This window comes from Prunus persica, chromosome G7 (genome assembly GCF_000346465.2).
Source record: "Prunus persica cultivar Lovell chromosome G7, Prunus_persica_NCBIv2, whole genome shotgun sequence".
Classification (NCBI taxonomy): domain Eukaryota; kingdom Viridiplantae; phylum Streptophyta; class Magnoliopsida; order Rosales; family Rosaceae; genus Prunus; species Prunus persica.
Genome location: NC_034015.1, coordinates 13,031,434 through 13,053,189, shown reverse-complemented (window position 1 = coordinate 13,053,189; position 21,756 = coordinate 13,031,434). Strand labels below are relative to the sequence as shown.

At 39.1% G+C, this 21,756-nt stretch overlaps 2 protein-coding genes and 1 pseudogene across 3 annotated transcripts; all 3 read right to left on the bottom strand.

Moving 5' to 3' along the window:
• Positions 1,685-3,846, bottom strand: LOC109950190. Its single transcript, XM_020568143.1, has 2 exons — positions 1,994-3,846; positions 1,685-1,820 (listed from the first exon to the last, which is right to left on the bottom strand). Exons 1-2 carry the CDS (start codon positions 3,315-3,317, stop codon positions 1,780-1,782), a joined length of 1,365 nt encoding a protein of 454 aa, XP_020423732.1. The 5' UTR covers positions 3,318-3,846; the 3' UTR covers positions 1,685-1,779.
• LOC18769899 (IAA-amino acid hydrolase ILR1-like 3) lies at positions 4,992-7,393 on the bottom strand. The gene is made up of 5 exons (XM_007204326.2): positions 6,913-7,393; positions 6,310-6,435; positions 5,879-6,193; positions 5,625-5,753; positions 4,992-5,455 (listed from the first exon to the last, which is right to left on the bottom strand). The coding sequence occupies exons 1-5, from the start codon at positions 7,273-7,275 to the stop codon at positions 5,063-5,065; spliced, it is 1,326 nt and encodes a 441-aa protein (XP_007204388.1). The 5' UTR covers positions 7,276-7,393; the 3' UTR covers positions 4,992-5,062.
• LOC18771045 lies at positions 13,842-16,747 on the bottom strand (annotated as a pseudogene). Its single transcript, XR_002272750.1, has 5 exons — positions 16,092-16,747; positions 15,415-15,521; positions 15,025-15,339; positions 14,768-14,896; positions 13,842-14,448 (listed from the first exon to the last, which is right to left on the bottom strand). The product of XR_002272750.1 is annotated as an IAA-amino acid hydrolase ILR1-like 3 (transcript).

The window sequence follows — 21,756 nt, the reverse complement described above, 5'->3', positions numbered from 1 at the left end:
AAACCATACAAGGACTTCTTGAGTCTGCAAACAAAATCAGAAGAATAAAGCTTACTCTCAAAGCCTTGAGGTTGTGTCATATAAACCTCCTCTTGAAGAACACCATGCAAGAACGCATTTTTAACATCAAGTTGCCGTAAGGACCACTGAAACTGAGTGGCCAGAGCCAGAACTAATCGAACAGTGGTTGGTTTAACTACCGGACTGAAGGTTTCATAATAATCAATACCCTCCTCTTGACTAAATCCCTTAGCAACCAAGCGAGCCTTATGCCTAGCAATAGAACCATCTGCATTCTTCTTGATCCTATAAACCCATTTACAGCCAACAAGATTCTTATGAGCTGGGAGAGGAACCAAATCCCAAGTACCTTGAGCATGAAGAGCCTCAATTTCCTCCCGCATGGCAGATTGCCATTCCGGTGATTGAGAAGCAGCCTTGAAAGAACTAGGCTCAATGGTAGAGAAATCAGTAGAAGTAGAAGCAGAAAAAGCCTTCCTCTTGGAGATGCCATTTTTAGACCGTGTTGTCATAGGATGCAGATTTATAGATGGTAGAGGCAAGACAACACGAAGACTTTCAGGTTGAAAATCAGGATCCACAGGGAGAGGAGACTGTGTAGCTGAATGTGTAGCAGAAGGGGAAGTAGTCAAAGGTTCATTGGCTTCAAAGGTGGAAGGAGAAGGTGAGGCAATGGAAAGAGAAGGGAGAGGTGATAAGACAGTATTAGTGAATGAAATGGATGGAGGAGGAGAAGAGGAAGGGAGATACGGAGATGAAGAGATACTTACTGGATGGACAGATGTGAATGGAAACATAGTTTCATCAAATAGGACATGTCTAGTGACAAATAGTCTATTGGTAAGGAGAGAAAAACAAATATAGCCTTTATATTGTCCTGCATAGCCTAGAAAGACACAAGTGGAAGTTTTTGGCTGAAGTTTGTTTGTATTATAAGGCTTGAGCAAAGGAAAGCAAGCACAGCCAAATACCTTTAGATGAGTAATGGCTGGGGCAGATCCAAACAATAAGAAATAAGGAGATTTTAAATGAAGAGTTTTACAAGGCATCCTATTGATCAAGTAGACTGAAGTAGCACAAGCATGAAACCAAAATTTTGGTGGTAAATGAGCAGTTTGCAATAAAGTGATAGCAGTCTCTAAGATGTGTCGGTGTTTTCTCTCGGCTAAGCCATTTTGTTCAGGTGTATAGGGACATGATTTATGATGAATGATACCTCTAGCAAGAAGAAAATGTTGAAATTTATGACTAAGATACTCACCACCTCCATCACTTTGAAAAACTTTAAGAGAAGCAGAGAACTGAGTGACTAAGTAAGCATGAAAATGAACAAAAATAGAGTAAACTTCTGCTTTATTGATCATCGGAAAGAGCCAAGTAAATCGAGTACACTCATCTACAAAGCTAACATAATATTTGAACCCCTCAACAGATATTGTTGGAGAAGGACCCCACACATCACTATGAATCACCTCTAAAGGTTTAACAGATTTTACTGCTGGATAATGAAAAGGAAGTTTAGCTAGTTTGCCTTCTAAACAATGATGACAGACAGATTGAACTTTGTCTGAAGAAAAAGGAACCTGTGTTTGATCTAAAAGAGCAGTAGTAATGATATTGGAGGGATGACCAAATCGCTTGTGCCACAGACTAGTGTTTACTGGATGTCCAAGAAAGCAGAAATGTTGTTTGAGGAGAGAAGCAGCTGGAGTAGGATGAGGTTGTGAAGGAAAGAAAGGAATTGAATATAGGCCAGCTCTACACAGCCCCTTGAGAAGAACACTCCCCGTGAGTTTGTCCTGAATCCAAAAGCCAAATGCATCACATATAAATCTGCAGTTATTATCTTTACATAACCGATGCACAGAAAGCAAATGCTGAGATATCTTTGGCACATGCAAAACTTTCGATAATTGGAAAGAACACTGAGGAGTATTCAAAGAAGAAGAGCCAACACTAGAAATACTCAAACCTGAACCCCCCGCAGTGGTGATAGTCTCATTTCCTAAGAAAGGGGTAGCAAGACTGAGTTGAGACAAATCAGACGTCATATGGGCTGTTGCTCCAGTATCAGCTACCCAAAATTGCTCAGCTGATGAGGAAGGAGAACAGTTGGCATGCATTGCAGTAAGATTGGATGAAGGAGGTTTGCCTTGATAGGAAAAATTGCCTCTGTGGTAACACTGAATAGCGGTGTGGCCATACTTCCAGCAAATTTGGCATTGAACAGAGGAACTAGGACTTGTGAATTGCTGATGTCGTTGATAACAATCAGCAGCAAGATGACCTTTCTTGTTGCATATTTGACAAGTTGGAATATCAGTACCCGAACCAAGGATGCCAGGGCCAGAATTAGGTGGAGCTTGATACGGTCTTGGACTAGAAGAAAACTGATGCCGAGGTCTACCTCTTCCTCGATAAAAGGAACCTCTATTAGGGCCAGATTGGAAACCACCATTATGTGAAAAAGAGCCACCATTAGAGCTAGAGTGGACACCTCCATTGAGACCACCATGAACACCACCATTGTGGCTAGATGAAATAGAAGATGGGACAGACGGGGAAGTGTCAGCAAGAACAAGAGATGTTCCTTGGAATGATTGATTGTTCGCCATCATTGCAGAGGCAAAAGGAGTGGCAGAGCAAGTATGTTCAAGAATGGCCTCTTCAGCAAGCAACTGAGATCTAAAATCTTTAAGAGAGAGCACATTTTCCCTGCCTCGAACCATACACCGAAATGTATTATATTCTGGGGGAAGACCATTAAGAGCCAAGATGACAATATCATCATCATCAAAAGAAACCCCAGCAGCAGCAAGATGATCTCTAGCATCCTTTATCTTGTGCAAGTATTGAGAGACTGGGTCAGCACCCTTCTTGATATTCTGAAGCTCACTTTTCATCTGAAAAATCCTAGCTTTGGTAACCATAGAAAATCTGTCCTTCAACTGAACCCACATATCATGAGAACTAGTACACCCAATGACATATGAGATTGCAGCAGAAGAAAGGGTGGCAATTAGCAATTGCATCAAGGCACGATCATGCATCTTCCACACTGCATAAGCATCAGTTTCCACACCTTCAACAGCAGAATCTTCATCAAAACGAGGAGGACACAGCCGTGAACCATCAACAAACCCCAATAAGCCATGACCTTCAAGAAGAAGCTGCATCTGAAAATTCCAAGTGAGATAATTTGCATCATCAAGCTTAACTGTCACAGAAGTAGAGACAGTGGGAATTAAGGTAGTAATCGGAGATTGAACAATCTGAAGTTGAGTAGCAGTCACCATGATGAGTATTCAGGAAGATAATAGGTGTGAGAAGAAAAGAAATGGGCAATAGAACAAGCAGAAGTTTCTGTGAGGTAAAAGAACAAACAGGTGGTAGGCAGAGCAAAGACTACGAAAGGGAATAGTGGGGTTGAAGAGGGAAAGAAGCTCGATGAATGAACAAAGAAGAAGAGAAGAGAGGATAGAGACAGAAGAACAGAAATTGCAGCAAAGAATAGGAATGCGGAAGCTCAGGATCGTACTATGGCGATGATACCATGTGAGAATAGCAATATTGAATAGAGTTTAACAGAGAAAAGCAGAGATCTTAGAAGAAGAATTGATGTATTCATTACTTGATTTTTCAACACAGTACAGTAATCGTTTTTATACTAGCTTGACAAAGCTTTGTGTACACGTTTCTAACCTCTTAGCCTTTCTAACTACTTTAACAGAACTCTAAAACTGCCTAACAGTCTTAACAATATTTCAACAACTCTCTTCTTCAATCTTCTGACATGTGGCAGAATTAGGACCTTTGATATCTTTACACTTTATCGCCTCTAATGCCAACTAACTTCCCAGCCAGCACAGTATCCGGCTTTTTGGCTTTGGCATTGTTGTGGGTCTTCTTGTTTCGGGGTTTTGAGAAGTCAATGACTTCATGGGGTTGAAGAAGAAGAGGACCCTTCATCCATGGAGCTGTGGGCGCTTTAATACAAACGTTAGTGCTTGAATTAGGCTCTGATGGAGCCTTCAAATTTGGGGTTGTCCTGGTGGAGTTGAGTGAGAGAGAATTGGGAGATAGTTGGTTTGGGGTTTTGTGGAGGTTTTAACAGCAATATTGACATAATGTAACAGTTGGATCAAATGGGCGATTAAAATAGAGTTTATGTACAATTTGAATTAATAATTTAATTTAGGGACCAATATGTAAATCGAGTATAAATTTAAGAATCATTTGAATAATTTATCCCAGAAATCTAATTACAATAACAATTTTAAAAGTGCAGGTTAAAAGAAAATATAGGCTTCAAATAAAAAATAATCTATGGTGTACCCCATATATGTCAAGGTTATTGTGATTTGAAATTTGTTAAAAATAGCTTGTGGTCTACATCGATCCGTTACTAATCTTAGTCGAATCTCGATATTTCTTTCGACTTGTGTAACCAAGTATCTATGTGCCTGTTTATGTGTAAGGAAATGAGCCTCCATGATGTAGTGATTCATGTGCATCATTCATGCACCCAGTACAAAATTAAGACCCAATGCAATGCCCAATTCGTCTTAAAACTGAGCCCTACGACAAATAGATGATCTAGGAAGTAAAAAATTGTGGTCCTAATTTTTTGTTTTATATCTATTTATGAACACTGCTACTAGGCCGGCATATAAAACAAAATAGACATGAGGATAAAAAGAAGATTTTGAAAATAAGCTCCGTGAGGTAGAAAATTTGGAATCTTTTCCTACATAAGCTAAGCAGAGTCTGAGAAGTAGTGTAAAGCTATTTCCGCATTTTCGAAGGTAGTGGAAAGCAACAAACACTCAAAGCAAGAGCCCGGGATATAACAAGCGATAGTGTCATGATGGTTCTCACACACGCTACAAATGCGTCATGGAGATTCGAATCTGAGACTTTTGAACTAGACCTCGTTGGCTTCTTCATCTTTATTTGGTGATGTTGATTGGTTTGCTTCTCCAACTCTAATTCAATTAATTGACTTTTAAAAGAAACTCCACTTCAATTATTTATGAGTTATTCACAGAAATAGATTATGAGTTACAGCAGCATCAATATTATCCAAGTAAGAAATTGCAACAGCAGCATGAAGGGCAGCTCCTATTGGAAGAACCTCCTCATCAATTACCAAATAGGGTGAATGCCAAAGTCTTTTTGGGTCCAAAGTCTCGTTCTTTGTCCCAATCATGAAGAATGCAGCTGCCATTTTTTCTGTGTAAAAGCTGAAGTCCTCTGCTCCCATAGACATTGGGAGAAGCTTCACATTTGGTTCCCCAAGCAAAGTTTCTCCAACATTCTTTGCATGTTTGTACATTGCTTCATCGTTAACTGTGGCTGGATAGGGCCTCATTTTTTCCAGCATGAAGTCTACCGTTGCCATGCACCGGTGCACCGAAGCTTGCATCTCTATGACCTGCCAGTCATGTACACATTTATGCTCTATCCCAATCATTTAAGCTAAGAATTCTAACAACATAACATGTCAAACTGTCTGACAACGTAAAATGTCAAACTCCATCTTTGTTGTAGTCAAAAACAATTATATATTGCAGGCTTAAATTAAATTAGACCTCAGATTATACCTCTTGAATCCTTTGCTGAAGGTAGTATAGACCTTCTGAAGACATGCTTCGAAAAGTGCCTCCAAGTCTCACTGTCTCTGGGATCACATTTCCTGCTTGGCCACCCTCAACCATCCCAACAGTGACCACCTATAACCGGTCCAAAACAAAAAAGAAATCGATATACGGTACTACCTCTCACATAATGCTCATGTATAAATTAACCATAACAAAGTAGCTAGTAGAAAACTAATGAGAAAATGCAAAGATTATACCCTGGCCTCTAGAGGGTCTGTTTCTCTAGAAATAAGCTGTTGAAGGGCAATGACGGCCGAGCAGGCAGCAAGAATTGGATCTGTGGCCAAATGGGGAAACGCAGCATGCCCGCCTTTCCCATGAATTGTGACTGTAAATCTACCAGAGCCTGCAAGAATTGGACCTGGCCTGGAACCAATAGTACCAACGGGCATTAGAGGTTGAATATGTAACCCAAAAATGCCTTGAATGTTATCAAGAGCACCCTCTTTTATCATATGGTAAGCCCCTCCATGACCCTCTTCTGCAGGTTGAAAAACAAGCTTGATTGTGCCCTATAAAATTGTACAAATATATGCAAAAACCTTAAGCAATGTATAAAATGGTATGTATATATAAATAAATAAAACAGGAAAATATCTGATTTGAGCATATATTTCAATTGGTTTACCTTTATTTCTTTGCTTTTGCTCTGAAGTAACTTAGCTGCTCCAAGCAGCATTGTTACATGAGCATCATGCCCACAAGCATGCATCTTTCCAGGGTTCTTGCTCTTGTGCTCCCACTCAACCAATTCCTAACAAACAAGAAACCCAATACAATCAATTTCGATAATGTTACTACATTTGCTAAATTTACTCAACAAATGTGCTCGATAACGCTACATTCACTAAATTTGCTCCACAAACGTGCATACACATGTCCAAAAAAAAAAAAAAAGGAAAATAATGAAGTTTAGCATTGGAGTAAATTCAAATACAAATTTGTTAGGAATGTTAGGGACAGTCTTTCACTCCCATTTTGATTCTCAAAATACTGATCAAATGTATCCAATCAATTCAGAGTGCTTAGGTGGAACCCACATCGGCCCTCCTCAAGAAAAACACTTACTTGTATTTTGCTATTCCTAGTGCTATTGGTTAGCCAAAAATGTTATCTCCTTTGTATGAGAATCTCTCCATCTGTTATGGGTCCATTGGGGCAATGTGACTGGATAATTTTGGTTCTTGTGTGTGGTTGTTGACCTTCTAATAAAGAGAGAATATTGGCAAACCTGAATTGGGAGAGCATCCATGTCAGCCCTCAGAGCGAACCATGGCTGCGACCCAGAACCAATAGAAGCCACCAACCCAGTCTTGGCCACCGGCCACGTGTACTGGATCCCGAGCGAGTCGAGTTCCGATCTAATGAGTTGACTCGTCTCGTGCTCCTCGAAGGCCAGCTCTGGATTTTCGTGGATCCTCCTCCTAACCCTTTTCAACCAATCAAAGAACTCGGGCTGCCTGGCCGAGTCCAGCAGCCCCCGATTCAGTTGACTCAGCTCCCAACTCGGACCAGCCTCCAAACCCCATGAACACGACACATGATTTGTTATTGCTAACGCTGATAGCAACAACAACAGACGCAGCCACTCCATGCAAATCGGAAAACACAATAATTTGTAAATAAAAATTTGCGAGTCTTTAAGCAATGTATTGTTGTGGGTTTGGTCCAGCCACAACCAAGAAGGGTTTGAAATAGTCTTTTTGTTTTGTTTTTTGGGGGCTGACAAAGGATTATTATAGTAACAAAACTAACCGAATTTACGTAATTTGAGACAATGACTTTCTTGTTTGTTGTGGCCAAGTTACATTTTAATGAGTAACTAGCCTCTCTTCTTTTTAAAAATTAAAAATTATATTTTAGAATTAAAAATAATAATGGATAGTTGTGTTTCATAAAAATAAGATCTATTATCTGATTTTTCTTTTAATTTTATTATTTTTTAAATATAAAAAGTGTGAATTTACCATATTATCCTCATTTAATTAATAATTCTTAATGTTTACATTAACCAATAACATTTTCTAGTATTTTGAATGTTTAACAATTCTTTATCTTTTGTTTTATATATATAGATGAACAGATCGAATTTGAACGGCTTCTATAAAATAAGTTCGGATCAATGATCTCTATATGTTGATAGTGTTATTTATTATTTTTTTTTAATAAATATAAACGATAGTTGAAACTATAATGAGAGTGTATATATTTTATATAATTATTTCTTTTATCAACTAGTATATGTTTTCTTCAAGATAGAAACTGTAAATCAACTTCTCTACATATACTTATACTTTAAATATAAAAAAAATAAAAAATTTCATCTCTACATATGCTAGTGCCAAAAATTATTATTTTTAAAGGATGAGTATATGTAGGGAAGTTGATTTCCTTTTTGGCAAAAAAAAGAAAAAAGTAAGGGAGATTTTATTGGCACCTTATTGTTTGCTCTTTGCACTCCATACTAATTTTAAACATGAATAACCTATTTTACCCTTGTACATAATTACCGTTAAGGACAAAAAGTATTTAAAATAAAAATTAAATTTGCTCATTACACCTTAGACCCCACATATGTTCCTGCAACCCTAGTTTGACTTTTTTCTCAAAGCATCATGTTCTTGCAACCCTAACGAGGTTTATACGCTTATATTGGTGAAAAAATATCTTGTATTTATTCATGAAGGGTGAGACTGAAGTTAGAGAGGCTTCGAATGAGGTATGAGTTTATTTTTTGGCGTTTTTCAAATTTAGGATTTCATTATGGTTGTTGGTTGCGTTCAGCGCACCAGTACATTCAGTGGGGTGCCACTGAAAACCTATTTCAGTTGTGTTTGACCGGCCGTTAACTTAAGATGCAGTGGAGATCCACCGTAACATGGAACGGTGTTCATTGGTGTATTACCAAATTTTTATCTACAGTTCAGTGACAAAAAACTGAAATATATTTATTTTTTCAGTAACTTATTGTCGACCACAAATTTAATACAATCTATTTTGACCTTACTCCCATTGAAGGAACAAAAGCAATGTGACACCCCTACTGAAGGCAACAATGTGGGAACAGAATGTGTAATGGACTATAGTGATTAATTCACAACTTATTTGGTAAATATTTTGAGTTTTTTTTTTTTTTGGGTCTAACATCCCTTTTAGTATCATTAACGTGGCATTAATGTTTCAAAATTTTAACTTTAAATAACATGAGTTTAATGTGTAGATATTCGATGGTAGAGATGCATTAATTAGATGGGCTTGTGCACAAAGAAAATGAATAATGCTGTAATTGTAATTAGAAGATATGATTATGAAGGTGAGGGCAAGAGGAGACCTCGAGTAATACTTGCTTGTGAGAGGAGCGGTAACTATAAGTCTTGCAAGTCTAGTGAGACAATTGAAGTAAGGTCGGATGCAAATGGTGATATGACAAAGTTAGATGACATGTAAGAGAAACACACCTGATCATCATTCAAAGCGTCAAGTTGTTGTCTATACTTCTGCACATCTACCGATGTTGTCCCATTGTCTCGACTTGGAATCCAACGAAGTGCACGAGGCTGGACCTCTAAATAATCAAGGTCATGATTAGGGACAACAATACCATGCATGTGCTCATATACCCATGCCTCTAGCAAAGTCATGTACCCAGCAATCTGCTTCACCTTAAACCTCGAAGCTTGGCCTAATTGTTTATACAACCATGCTAAGCACCTAGACCCCCATGAATAACCAGCAACATTATCAAGGTCTCTCAGTAGTCTAAGGTACACAATTTGGGCTCTCGTGCCAGTCTTGTCAACAAACAAAGTGCAACCCAAGAGATATAACAAATATGCTCTGGCCGAATACAAGATGTGCTCCTTTGAATCTGTTTATGAAACATCAGAGAATCGCGCTCGTAACCATGACAAATTCACATACTCATCATTGTATTGGTGCAATTGTTGAGTAGCCTCTTCATCAGTCACTCCTAAGTAATTAACTAACAACTCAAAATTAATGTTGTTATCATCTTCAAGCGGAGCAACAGCTGCACCAGACACAGGAATGCCTAAACTAGATGACACATCATCCAATGTGATGGTCATCTCACCAAAAGATATGTGAAAGGTGTTCGTTTTGGGATGCCACCTCTCAAAGAAGGTAGATACCATAATCTATCTGCATTCCGATAAGAACATCTAATAAGTTGCTTTAATCTAGACCTCTGAATGTACCATTTGAATATACCATTATTTGGATTAGCCCACTAATTCCACTCACGAATGGTAGATGTCTTCGACATATACCTAAGGCGCTCACGTCCCTAGTCAAATACAAAAAAAACAAAAAACAAAAAAAAAATTTAGGTTAATTACCATGAACCAGACTTATATTCTGCCTTATATTGTTACAGTAAAATGACTTACCTAGTTATTTCAAATTACAGCTGTTATGTGAGTTTTAAAACTCGTAAGTAGAGATGGATCAACATTACTATCATGAGTAATAGCTACATCTTCAACCTCTACCTCAACATTACTATCATGAGTAGGAGCTACATCTTCAACCTTTGCAGTAGCCTCAAAGTGATCTTAGAGAGCCGCTCTATGTCTCCTCGTTGAGGTTATGGGATGTTGTCTATCAGGTCGAGATGATGAAGCCTCAGTAGTACCTCTGCAAGTCATCTTCATATCTAAAAAATAATATTAAGTACAAACTTAGTAACGGATTCGATAGATGATCAATGAAACAAGAAACTAATTCACTGAATGACAGGACCCGCCCCGGAATTTCCCCAAGACCGAAGCGGACCCCGTCTTTGATCCGACATCATCCCGATGCCGGGCCCACCTACTAAGTAATCGAGACTTTCTACCAAAATTTTGGCAGAGTCTCCCCTGTAATATAAACAATCCCAACAAAATTTACTCAACCTGCCACAACCACACAAAATAAAAATAATCCCAACCAGCAGCATGCTTTCATACAACTACAAGTCATACTAGAGTGGCCTCCGGCCTCACAAGTAAAATCTATCGTGGCAATACAGAGCATCTACTGAATTTAGATTACAAGAACAGTTGAGTAGAAGAATTTACATAGTTCCTAACTAGAAAGATGCACCGATTCCGCTTCGTACACCACTTGCACTTCCAAGAGCAACTACTGGCTGGGGGGCCCAAAACAGAAAAACATGTGAGTGGACAAAAACCAGATTTGCAGTTAAAAACAACATAGTAACCCCACCATGTAAAAATAATGCTCAAGTCATGCAGGTTCACAATTCAATAAGAAATTACTCAAAACATGCTTCAGTAAAACTCATCTAAAAACATCAGTTATCTTTTTCAAAAAGAACCTCATTCTCTCAAACTTACCACTCCTATCAAACTATTAAACAGACTCCAATTCCTTACACACTCAACTATACATATTCAAATAAATATACATACAAATATATATATATATATATAAATAACTATAAATAGTTATACGATATACTCATCACACCACCTAGGTACCGGGGGAAACAATCCAACTGGGGGATCGTTTGACTAGTCCGCAGGATTTCCAGGTGCTATCCTGCGTCTAGGGATGAGCGGTCCAACCGGGGGACGAAACTCCAAAGCTCACACACCGGAACATCCAACGCCATGTGTAGCTCTCAAACTATGTCCTACGCGCGCAGACTGGATCATCACACACCGGAACATCCAACGCCATGGTGATGACCCCAAACTCTATACACAGTCTTTCCGTAAGCCGGAACATCCAACGCCGCATACGGAAAGTGTCTCACCTGCCAGAACATCCAACGCCGCGAGTGAGACTAGTAACTGGGGAAGGTACTTACGTAGTGTAATCACACAACTCCTCTCTAATCACATTCTTCCATATCACCCTCCAACAACCCAAATATCTCCTCTAAAAGAATATATATCAAAATATACTTCCCCACAATCTATACATGAAATACACTCTCAAAACCCAAAAGGCCAAACTCATAATATATTGCCAATTGCTATACACCCATCAAAATTAATTCATGCATATAATATATAAAATCCATGAGCCATTAAAACATTATGCAAAATCTTTCATTAATTAAAACCAGGCATATGATTAAAACAAAGTCCACTCACAAGTATTCCCTCGCTGCCTGACCACGTGAAGGTCCTGCTTGCTGTGTGCGTGCAGACGAAATACCTATTTCGAGATACGAACTGTTAATTAATATAAAAACTACGTCTAAGCGGAAATTACAAATTAAATACTTAACTCCCCAAATTTCCCATACGTGCACGTTGAGGAAGGCATCCTAAGGTTCGATTACAGGTTTAGGAAGCGTTCACAATTTTCACGGTTATCGCTAACCCTCAAACTTTGCATTTTTGAATCGGAACATCCGGGGCTCCGATTCAGAATTCGTGACGTCTCATACGGTTCTAGGAATTCCTAGAACAACATATTTTAATTCGGGAAAGATCTAACGGTCGGAACCTATCGAACCCGGATAACGCACAATATGCGAAAATCCGTTCGATAGCCAAACGACATCCGAATCGAGATCCGCGAATTCCTATGCGCTCGTGACAACCTAAGGATCTCATCGGGTTAATTTACATTCTCACCAGACTCACCCACGCGCCGCCACACGCACCGGCAGCGCGTGGGTGTGCAGAGTAATTCCGGTGACGGAAAAACTCCACACCCGAGCTCACCCTTCCTACCCTAGCTTCTACTTGAGGTCAGGATCACTTCATTCAACTACGAGAAGCTCCAATTCGGCCGGCAACTGGCCGGAATTTCATTTTGAAATTCGGCACAAAACCTGGGTTTTCTAATCGATCTCTTAGGCAACGAATCGGTCCAAACCTATACACCAAACAGCTAGAACTCGAAAAATGGATGAGAACCCATACCTCAATCACCGGGTTTGGGCGGCGGAGGCGGCGGCGCGACGGCGGAACAGCTTCGGTTTAAAACCGTCGAGCTCGTGGCCGGAATCCGTGGTTTCCGACGGGAAAAACGAGCAGAGCTTGACCGGGGCGACGAGACGAGTCGAATGGGACCGATCTCGGGTCCTGCCGTGGCCGGAACTGAGCTAACCGAGGAGAGAGAGAGTGAACGTCGGGGAGAGAGAGAGACTGAGGAGAGAGAGAGTGTCGCGCGCGAAGAGAGAGAGAGAACTGAGAAAAATCTGATTTTTACCAAATTTTTTTGAAATATTTACAAGTTTGCCACTGACACTATTTTGCCCGTAACTTTTTCGTTACAATCCCGATTCAAGCCTACCGCGTGTCTACGAATTCGTCTCAGTACCATCTACCCAGAAATGCCACTCGTGGTCCAAAATCCTTCCGAAGAAGAAAGTGACCAATTTACCCCTATCCCAAGGGTAAATTCGTAATTTTATATAAATCGATTAAAATAAACATTTAAATTGGAGTCAGGGTGTTACACTGAAACAAGAAAAAAATTTAGTAGACTACAATTGAAAAACAGAAACAAAGTTGGTGGAAAACCACTGAAAAACAGAAACAAATTCGATAGACTACCACTGAAAAATGGAAATACATTCGTTGGATAGCCACTAAAAAATGGAAACAAATTCGGTGGACTACCACTGAAACAATGCAACAATTTCGGTGGTAACCCACTGAAAGAAACATCTATTTTCGTAAAACCAGGTTTGAACCATACACCCACAAAGTTGAAATCAAAATTGAAATCAAACCTTGGCTTTTCGGAGGATTTTGAGGTCAGATGCGTTTGTGAAAACTAGAGAGATCGACGATGAGGGTATAAGATGGGGTGAGGCTATGGGGGTTTGCGATGGGGTTGGGGTTTGCTGCGATGGGTTGTACGATGGCTCTGTTTCAGGTGGGATGGGGTGTGCGATGGAGTCTATTGCAAATTAGATAGGGTGTGCAATGGAGGGAATTTTCGATGGAGTGGGGTTTGATATGGGATGAGGTGTCTGCAAGAAGAAGGAGTTTTCGATGGGTGAGGTTTGATATAGGATGGGATTTACACAGGTAAGTTAGGGAATGAGGTTCATGAGGGCAATTTAAGAAGAAAAATGAGGTATAATAAGTAATTTTAAATTTACTAAAATTCAGTGGAGTGTAAAGAGAATGTGGGGTGCAAAAAGAAAATAATTGAGTGCCAAGAAAATCATCCAAAAAGTAATTGTTTCTTTATAATGTTCTTTTTGGTCATTATGCATGCTAAAAGTACTTTTGATACAACACTTTGACTACTCACACACTTTTCCATATACAGTTTATCAAATACCTAACTACTTTATTTCATAGCTGATTATTCTCATAGCATAGCGGAAGCAGTTTTTTTTTTTTTTTTTTTTTTTAAAAGTACAACAGTACCAAACTAGTTAAAAGATTTCTAATAAGTTACAGCAGCAGCAATATTATAAGTAAGAAATTGCAACAGCAGCATGAAGGGCAGCTCCTATTGGAAGAACCTCCTCATCAATTACCAAATTGGGTGAATGCCAAATTGTATTTGGGTCCAAAGTCTCGTTCTTTGTCCCAATCATGAAGAATGCAGCTGCCATTTTTTCTGTGTAAAAGCTGAAGTCCTCTGCTCCCATAGACATTGGAAAAAGCTTCACATTTGGTTCACCAAGCAAAGTTTCTCCCACATTCTTTGCATGTTTGTACATTGCTTCATCATTAACTGTGGCTGGATAGGGCTTCATTTTTTCCAGCATGAAGTCTACCGTTGCTGTGCACCCGTGCACCGAAGCCTGTATCTCTATGACCTGCCAATCATATACTCATGTATGCTCCATCTCAATCATTTATACACATGTATGCTCCATCTCAATCGTTTATACTGAGAATTTTAACAACATAACATCTCAATCATATACACATTTATGCTCCATCTCATGTAATAAGTTAACAACATGTTCAGTCGTCTAAACTGAAAATCCTAACATAACATAACATGTCAGACTGTCTTAGTGCATAACATGTCATAGCTCTTTGCTATCATAGCTTAAACAGTTACTTCTCAGCTTTGTTGAAGTAAAAACAATTATATGGCGGGATTAAATTAAATTAGACCTCAGATTATACCTCTTGAATCCTTTGCTGAAGGTAGTTTAGACCTTCTGAAGTCATGCTTCGAAAAGTGCCCTTAAGTCTCACTGTCTCTGGGATTATATTTGCTGCTTGGCCACCCTCAATCATCCCAACAGTAACCACCTATAAACGGTCCGAAACGAAAAAATCTAATATACCCCATTTTAGAATTCTACTTCTCACACAATGTTCATGTATAAACTAACCATAACAAACAAGAAAACCAATGAGAAAATGCATATATTATATACCCTGGCATCTAGAGGGTCTGTTTCTCTAGAAATAAGCTGTTGAAGGGCAAGGATGGCCGAGCAGGCAGCAAGAATTGGATCTGTGGCCAAATGGGGAAACGCAGCATGCCCACCTTTTCCATGAATTGTGACTGAAAATCTACCAGAGCCTGCAAGAATTGGACCTGGCCTGGAACCAATAGTACCAACGGGCATTAGAGGTTGAATATGTAACCCAAAAATGCCTTGAATCTTATCAAGAGCACCCTCTTTTATCATATGGTAAGCCCCTGCATGTTCCTCTTCTCCAGGTTGAAAAACAAGCTTGATTGTGCCCTATAAAATTGTACATATGCAAAACCTTAAGCAATGTATAAATGGTATATTTTGAGCATATTTCAATTGGGTTACCTTTATTTCTTTGCTTTTGCTCTGAAGTAACTTAGCTGCTCCAAGCAGCATTGTTACATGAGCATCTTTCCAGGGTTCCTGCTCTTGTGCTCCCATTCAACCAATTCCTAACAAACCCAAAACCCGATATAATCAATTTCGATAATGCTACTTTCACTTAATTTACTCAACAAATGCGCTCGATAATGCTACATTCACTAAATTTAATCCACAAATATGCTCGATAATACTACATTCACTGAATGATCATCAACAAAACCCCAATCAATACAGAGTTATCTTTAGAACAATTTAAAAACTAGATTTATCTTTAGAACAATTTAAAATGAAACAACCTGAACCACCCCACCTCCCCACTTAGCAAAACAAAAAATAAATCAAATAACTTTACCTTCCCTATTTTTGTATTTTTTAAATCAAATATTTTTTATTTTTGCTGTATGTTTCACTAATATTATTATTATTATGTTAACAAAATTAAAACTTAAAAAAATTCACAAATTCAGGAAGAAAAGAAAAGTGTTCCACCTCCCATCGCAAAAAACAATTAAAAATTAAAAAAATTCACACGCACACTTTCTTTTCTCTCTCTTTTTTTTTTTTTGGGTTCGAATCTCTCTCTCTCTCTCTCTTTCTTTTCCGCTTCTTCCTCTCTCAGAGAAAGGATATTGGCAAACCTGAATTGGGAGAGCATCCATGTCGGCCCTCAGAGCGAACCATGGCTGCGCCCCAGAGCCAATAGAAGCCACCAACCCAGTCTTCGCCACCGGCCACGTGTACTGGATCCCCAGCGAGTCGAGCTCCGATCTAATGAGTTGACTCGTCTCGTGCTCCTCGAAGGCCAGCTCTGGGTTCTCGTGGATCCTCCTCCTAACCCTTTTCAACCAATCAAAGAACTCGGGCTGCCTCGCCGAGTCCAGCAGCTCCCGACTTAGTTGACTCAGCTCCAAACTCGGACCAGCCTCCAAATCCCATGAAAATGAACATGAAACATGATTTGTTATTGCTAACGATGTTAACAACCACAACAACAGACGCAGCCACTCCATGTAAATCGGAAAACACGATAATTTGTATTTTGTTTTTGTTTTTGTAAGTCTTTGTTGGGTCAGCAAATTTGAAATTTTTTTCCTTTTATGGGTCGAAAAAGAAATATTAAAAGTAAAACGGATTGGATTACGTAATTTGATTCAATGACTTTCTTGTTTGTATTGAAAATTAATGATTTGTGGTGCCAATAGTCAGAAAATCAAGAACTAGAAAAAACTAGAAGATACTCATATCATATGTGCTGGAATTCCACAAGTGTTCATGGCACTAGGTAGATTAATATCTATGTCGACAGAACACGTGTCTAGAATTTGATGGTAATATTCCACGTCTGTCTTCATTAGATTTTTGTTTCGTTGGCTGCAATGTCCTTTGAGCATTCACGGTCTGGTTGTAAATTTGGAGGTGTAAACTACTTTTACATTCCCTTTATATATCTAGAGGATATAAGTACGTTTTTTCTCTAATAGTAAAAGATGTAAATCTAAGATTTATAATTATTTTGTTTGTTTTCCCTTTCTTTTCTCGGGTGGGTTCTACCTATAAAAGATATAAAAATATATGTAAATGTATATTTTATTTTACATCTCCATAGTAGTGATGTATATTTACAACCTTTTATATCTCTCCATTAGAAACGATTTCAATAACAAGAGATATATATTTAACATACACCCTCTTATTGTGGATGCTCTTATTAGAACCTATTATGTAATATGAAACTGCTCAATATGTATACATGAAACCAGTAATTATTATAGTAATGCAGATGCAGGTGGCCTAACCCAAACAAAAAGTCATGTTCCTATTGTATATGGACATTAGAGCCAAACACCCATTTGTTTATGGATCCAATTAATTAACCAGCTGTTAATTAGCATAACCCCCTCCCATATACCTTAACCTGTTGAACACCCCCTTAATATTTGATGATCATATAACATCTAATCAAAATGTGCCATGATTATGTGGGTTACACTAGTTGGCTAGGGCAGTGAACCTGCTCCCTTGTACTTAAATTCAAATCCTCATTTTCGTAGAGTAATTTGGACCATCACTTTGAGAAAAATATTTGCCATGATTCTACAATGGTGGGTGATGGGTCACTTGGTCTGGTCTCTCTCTCATATAACTAATTAATTAATTTTTTAGAATTGATAAATATTGTTGTAAATAATTAGTTGTGGAGCCCACATGTTCCCTAGGCTTTGCCGATAAAAGGGTTCATCCCTTCATTGTTCAATACACATAGAAATGAGAATAAGAAACTCAGTTTCTCTACTTTCTCTCTCTCTCTCAATTTCCTCTCCAAATTCTCCAGTTTTATAACACGTTATCAGCACGATTTCGTTCAAACAATACCAGCTGAGTTTTATGATGAAACCCAGTCAGAAAAACGCTTTGTTGTAAGCCTTCCAATTCCAAAGAAAGAAACAGTGAAAAACAGAGAGAGATGCGAAGCTATGGATTAGCAATCTCAGGAAGCGATTCCTGCTTCTACATCCCCACAACCCACAAACCAATTTCATTTTCAATATTAAGATTATTGGCATGCTTCCACGAGTTCTCCCTCGACCTGTCCATCTTGCTGCAGCAGATCCACGGGAGCAAGATGTGGCGACGTAGAGGAGGTCGTTCCTCTGCTCCAAAACCAGTGCTCGCGGAGCACAACGAAATCGTTCATGGATCCCCTAGACGACGATCTCAGGCGCGAGGTCCGCTCAGCCGCAGGTCAGCCGCGGGTCCACCATCCTCGCCGCCTCAGCTCCATGGCGACGGGGAAACCCCATGTACTTAGCAGGCTTCCATGCCCGTCACAAGCTCCTGAACTTGCTGCAAAAGCCGAGGGTTTTTCAGTGCCAAACCCTCGTCCACAACTCCACCATGCACCTCGCTCTCAACCCACTGCGCTGGCGGCCTAGTTGCAGCACTTGAGCCCTGGCGAGAAGGCCACAAAGTCGTGGTCTCTGAGCATGGAGACCAAGTGGGAAGCACATGGGTCTCCACTCCGAAGGTAGAATCCGACCCACTTGGACTGCACCTGGATCGGACCACGGTCCATTCGAGCATGCACCAGTCAATCCGGATGAACCTCCCGAGAGAGTCCATGGGTTTCAAGGACTACCCATTTGTGGCCAAAGAAGAAGACGAAAAAAAAAAAAAAAAAAGGTGGGAAAGCAAATTTAACTGGCAGAGAAAGAGAAGAATAATGGAGGTGCGTATTTTGGGAGAATAGTAAGGCACAGAGTGGAGGTGCCAGAGCAGCAGCGTAACTCATTGTTCGGGCGACAGCTTCCCACCCAGCGCACTTGCTTAAAGAAAAAGTTTTAAGTGCGCATGCGTGAACCACTAAATTATGATAATTATTAATATTATTACTATTGCTTGCAATCTCACATGGAGGCCACGCCAAAAGACCAAGCAAAATAAAAGGCAGAGGGGAATGTGTCGCTTTGCTTGGGCTTTGATTGCAAAATTGGTCAGAAGAGAACAGACAGAAAGGATAAGCTTCCTTTCATCTTTTCAATTATTTCATTATTATTCTTAAAAGCCAATAATGGAGGTGGGAGGTGGAGCCAATGAGCTCAGTCAAGCAAACCCACCGAAAGGATAAGCTTCCTCTCATCTTTTCAATTATTTCATTATTATTCTTTATTATTTAAATTGAATATTAAGATGCAGGTCTATAGTGCAGGTACATAATTATATTATTTTAATATTATATCATTATTAAAGGTGTGCAGGGATACAGCAAAGCCGATCGGCCAATATCATAGCGTTATCCCCACTACTGTGATATCATGTCATTGTCGAAAGACAATCACTCGTCTCTGCTTTTTACGTCATGGAAGGGCATGTAAGTAAACTGCTAATTTGAAATTCAATTAATATTTGAAATGTGTGTGTTAGCTTTATTTAAACTGAATGCCCACCATCCTGCAACAATGAAAGGAATCTTCAGCGTAGGCAGGTACAATTATACTTACAGCTATAGAAAATGCCTGTTTCTGTTTAAGTCCAAATAAAAATAATATATATACATTTATATAGGTGGATTATGGATGTATATCAATTATTGATGCTGTAAGTATATGTAAGGCAATATTTATTTAAAGTATGGTGCGGGTTTATCGTCCATACCAGTAATTTACTTATCAGTAATTTATTTTATGGATTAATTGTGCTGTATGATGAGTTTTTACAGTATACAGATCAGAACAAGAAGTTCCTTGATCCTCGTCATACAATTACATCAGGACTTGAAGATCCTTGATGATGATATTAATATGAGAGCTGGCAGTCTCTCCTGTACTATATTTATAGACATGTGATCGGACTTAAGAGTCCTTGATCCCTGACATGTGAATAAGGACCTGGGTTCCTTAATGATGAAACAGTACCGTATTGGTTAATAGTGCCATACACATGGATGATAACTGTACTGACAGATGTACTGTACACATGAATAGTACTGGATATGAATAATACTATTCACATGAATAGTGACGTATGCATAAATATTAACCATTTTGGGTGAACCGTCACTATATACAAAAGGGAACCTGCAGTTCCTTAAACTCATGGATGAGCAATTAAATGAGATGCCAGAAGTTCCTCAAAATATGGACAATTATGTAAGGACTTCAAGTCCCGAAATATGTACAGAAAGTTGTAAACATGTCCATTTGAAAAGGGCAAATAAATTCTGAGTTTGCGCCCAGGCCACAAGTTCCGGGCTACCATGCATTGAAATATGAAATTTGGAGAATCGATGTGGTTATTTGAACCTATAAGGCACAAGGTTCAAAACCGTCATTTTAAAAAGACGTAAAAACCACAAGTGCAAGTTTAAGAATGTGCGCAATTATTATTACAGGAACATACAACAGATAGATTTTTCCACCTGCAATGAAGGTGCAGGCCCTGTAAAATCTATACAATTATATTATGTTTTGGAAGCCTCTGAAGGATGAGTACGGCGCCTCTTAAGCTTAGCCATGAGCTTCTCGTGGTCTCCCAAAATTCTTTCATTGGAGACCTGCAGCATGTCTAGCCTTCTCAGTGTATCAACAGAGTATGAACTCACCAGTTTCAACAAGGCATTATTCTCTCCTTTAAGTTTCTCAACCTCCTGTTGAGACTCATGAAGCATTCTTTGGAGAGACGAATTTTCAGTAGCTAACCTCTCAACCTCGTTTGCTCTGGCACGCAAACGATCTGCCATGTTAGAAACAGAAACAGCACTCTGAATGCTGAAAGCCATTGAGTCATTAATAGCATCTTCCTCTGATCTCCCTGTCAACAACATTTCATCCATTGGAGTAATGAAATTCCTAGCTACTGTGACAGCAGTAGCATCATTCATCATCACAGAATCATTAACTGTGAGATGACGATTTTTGGATACAAAGGATGGACGCCAAACTTCGGCGTCACTGGTTGTTGTGGGAGCATCATTTAAATTGAAATAATTTGGGCAGGAAGAAGAGGAAGCCATTTTAAAGAAGGTTTCGAAGAAAGGCTCAGGAAAACTAAAGTTTCAGAAAATGAAGGAAGTTGAGGTTGAAACGCAGTTGCTCCAATCAAGGTTTGCAAAGGCAATATCTATAAGAGGAAATATGGCTACTGTTTTTCAGGATCCCAATATCTTCTCGGATCCCCATATTTCTCCTTTTCTTTCCTAGAGTTCAAAACTTCACGTGGCCTCTAATAATGCCTGTCGGCACTTTCGGCGTTTTCAAGCATTATTTTCAAAGCCGATCTTGCTTTACGGATTTCACGGAGCTACTTTTTCAAAAGCATCCCGGGAATCTCGCAATTTTCCTATGGTTAATTTGAAATTCACCGGTTCTACCTATTCATTATATTTGTGTATAAATGTGTTACTAATGAAATTTTATTTGCAGAAGACATCCAGTTTACTCCATATCTAGTTATGCGATATTTACTTGTTTTTCTTATCAGTGAGCACTTAATGTGCCCGAGAAGCAAGACTATCTCTGATCATCCATTCAGGAAGCAAGACTATCCCTAATCATGTTTCTGCAAGATCAGGGAATTGTAGAGGCGGCCTTATGCTCTAATCTCCTGAGGTCCTTCTAAACTAGGGGATATGAGAGCTTATTGTCTGCTTCCACCAGCTTCCTTCCTTGATTGCTTACCTTACCTTGCAATCAATATCACAATCTTTGTATCTTTTCTTTCTTTTTATAACTCTCTGTTCATAAGAGATTTTATTTCTTTAGAATGAACATCTGAAGAATGAATCCATGCAGTGATCCTAACTCTGAG

Coding starts and splice junctions, on each gene's coding strand:
- LOC18769899 (XM_007204326.2), bottom strand. CDS start 7,275: ATGGAGTGGCTGCGTCTGTTGTTGTTGCTATCAGCGTTAGCAATAACA. Junction 6,436..6,912: donor TGGATGCTCTCCCAATTCAG/GTTTGCCAATAT, acceptor CTTGTTTGTTAG/GAATTGGTTGAGTGGGAGCA. Junction 6,194..6,309: donor GCAAAAGCAAAGAAATAAAG/GTAAACCAATTG, acceptor ACAATTTTATAG/GGCACAATCAAGCTTGTTTT.
- LOC109950190 (XM_020568143.1), bottom strand. CDS start 3,317: ATGGTGACTGCTACTCAACTTCAGATTGTTCAATCTCCGATTACTACC. Junction 1,821..1,993: donor CACCACTGCGGGGGGTTCAG/GTTTGAGTATTT, acceptor TTTTGGATTCAG/GACAAACTCACGGGGAGTGT.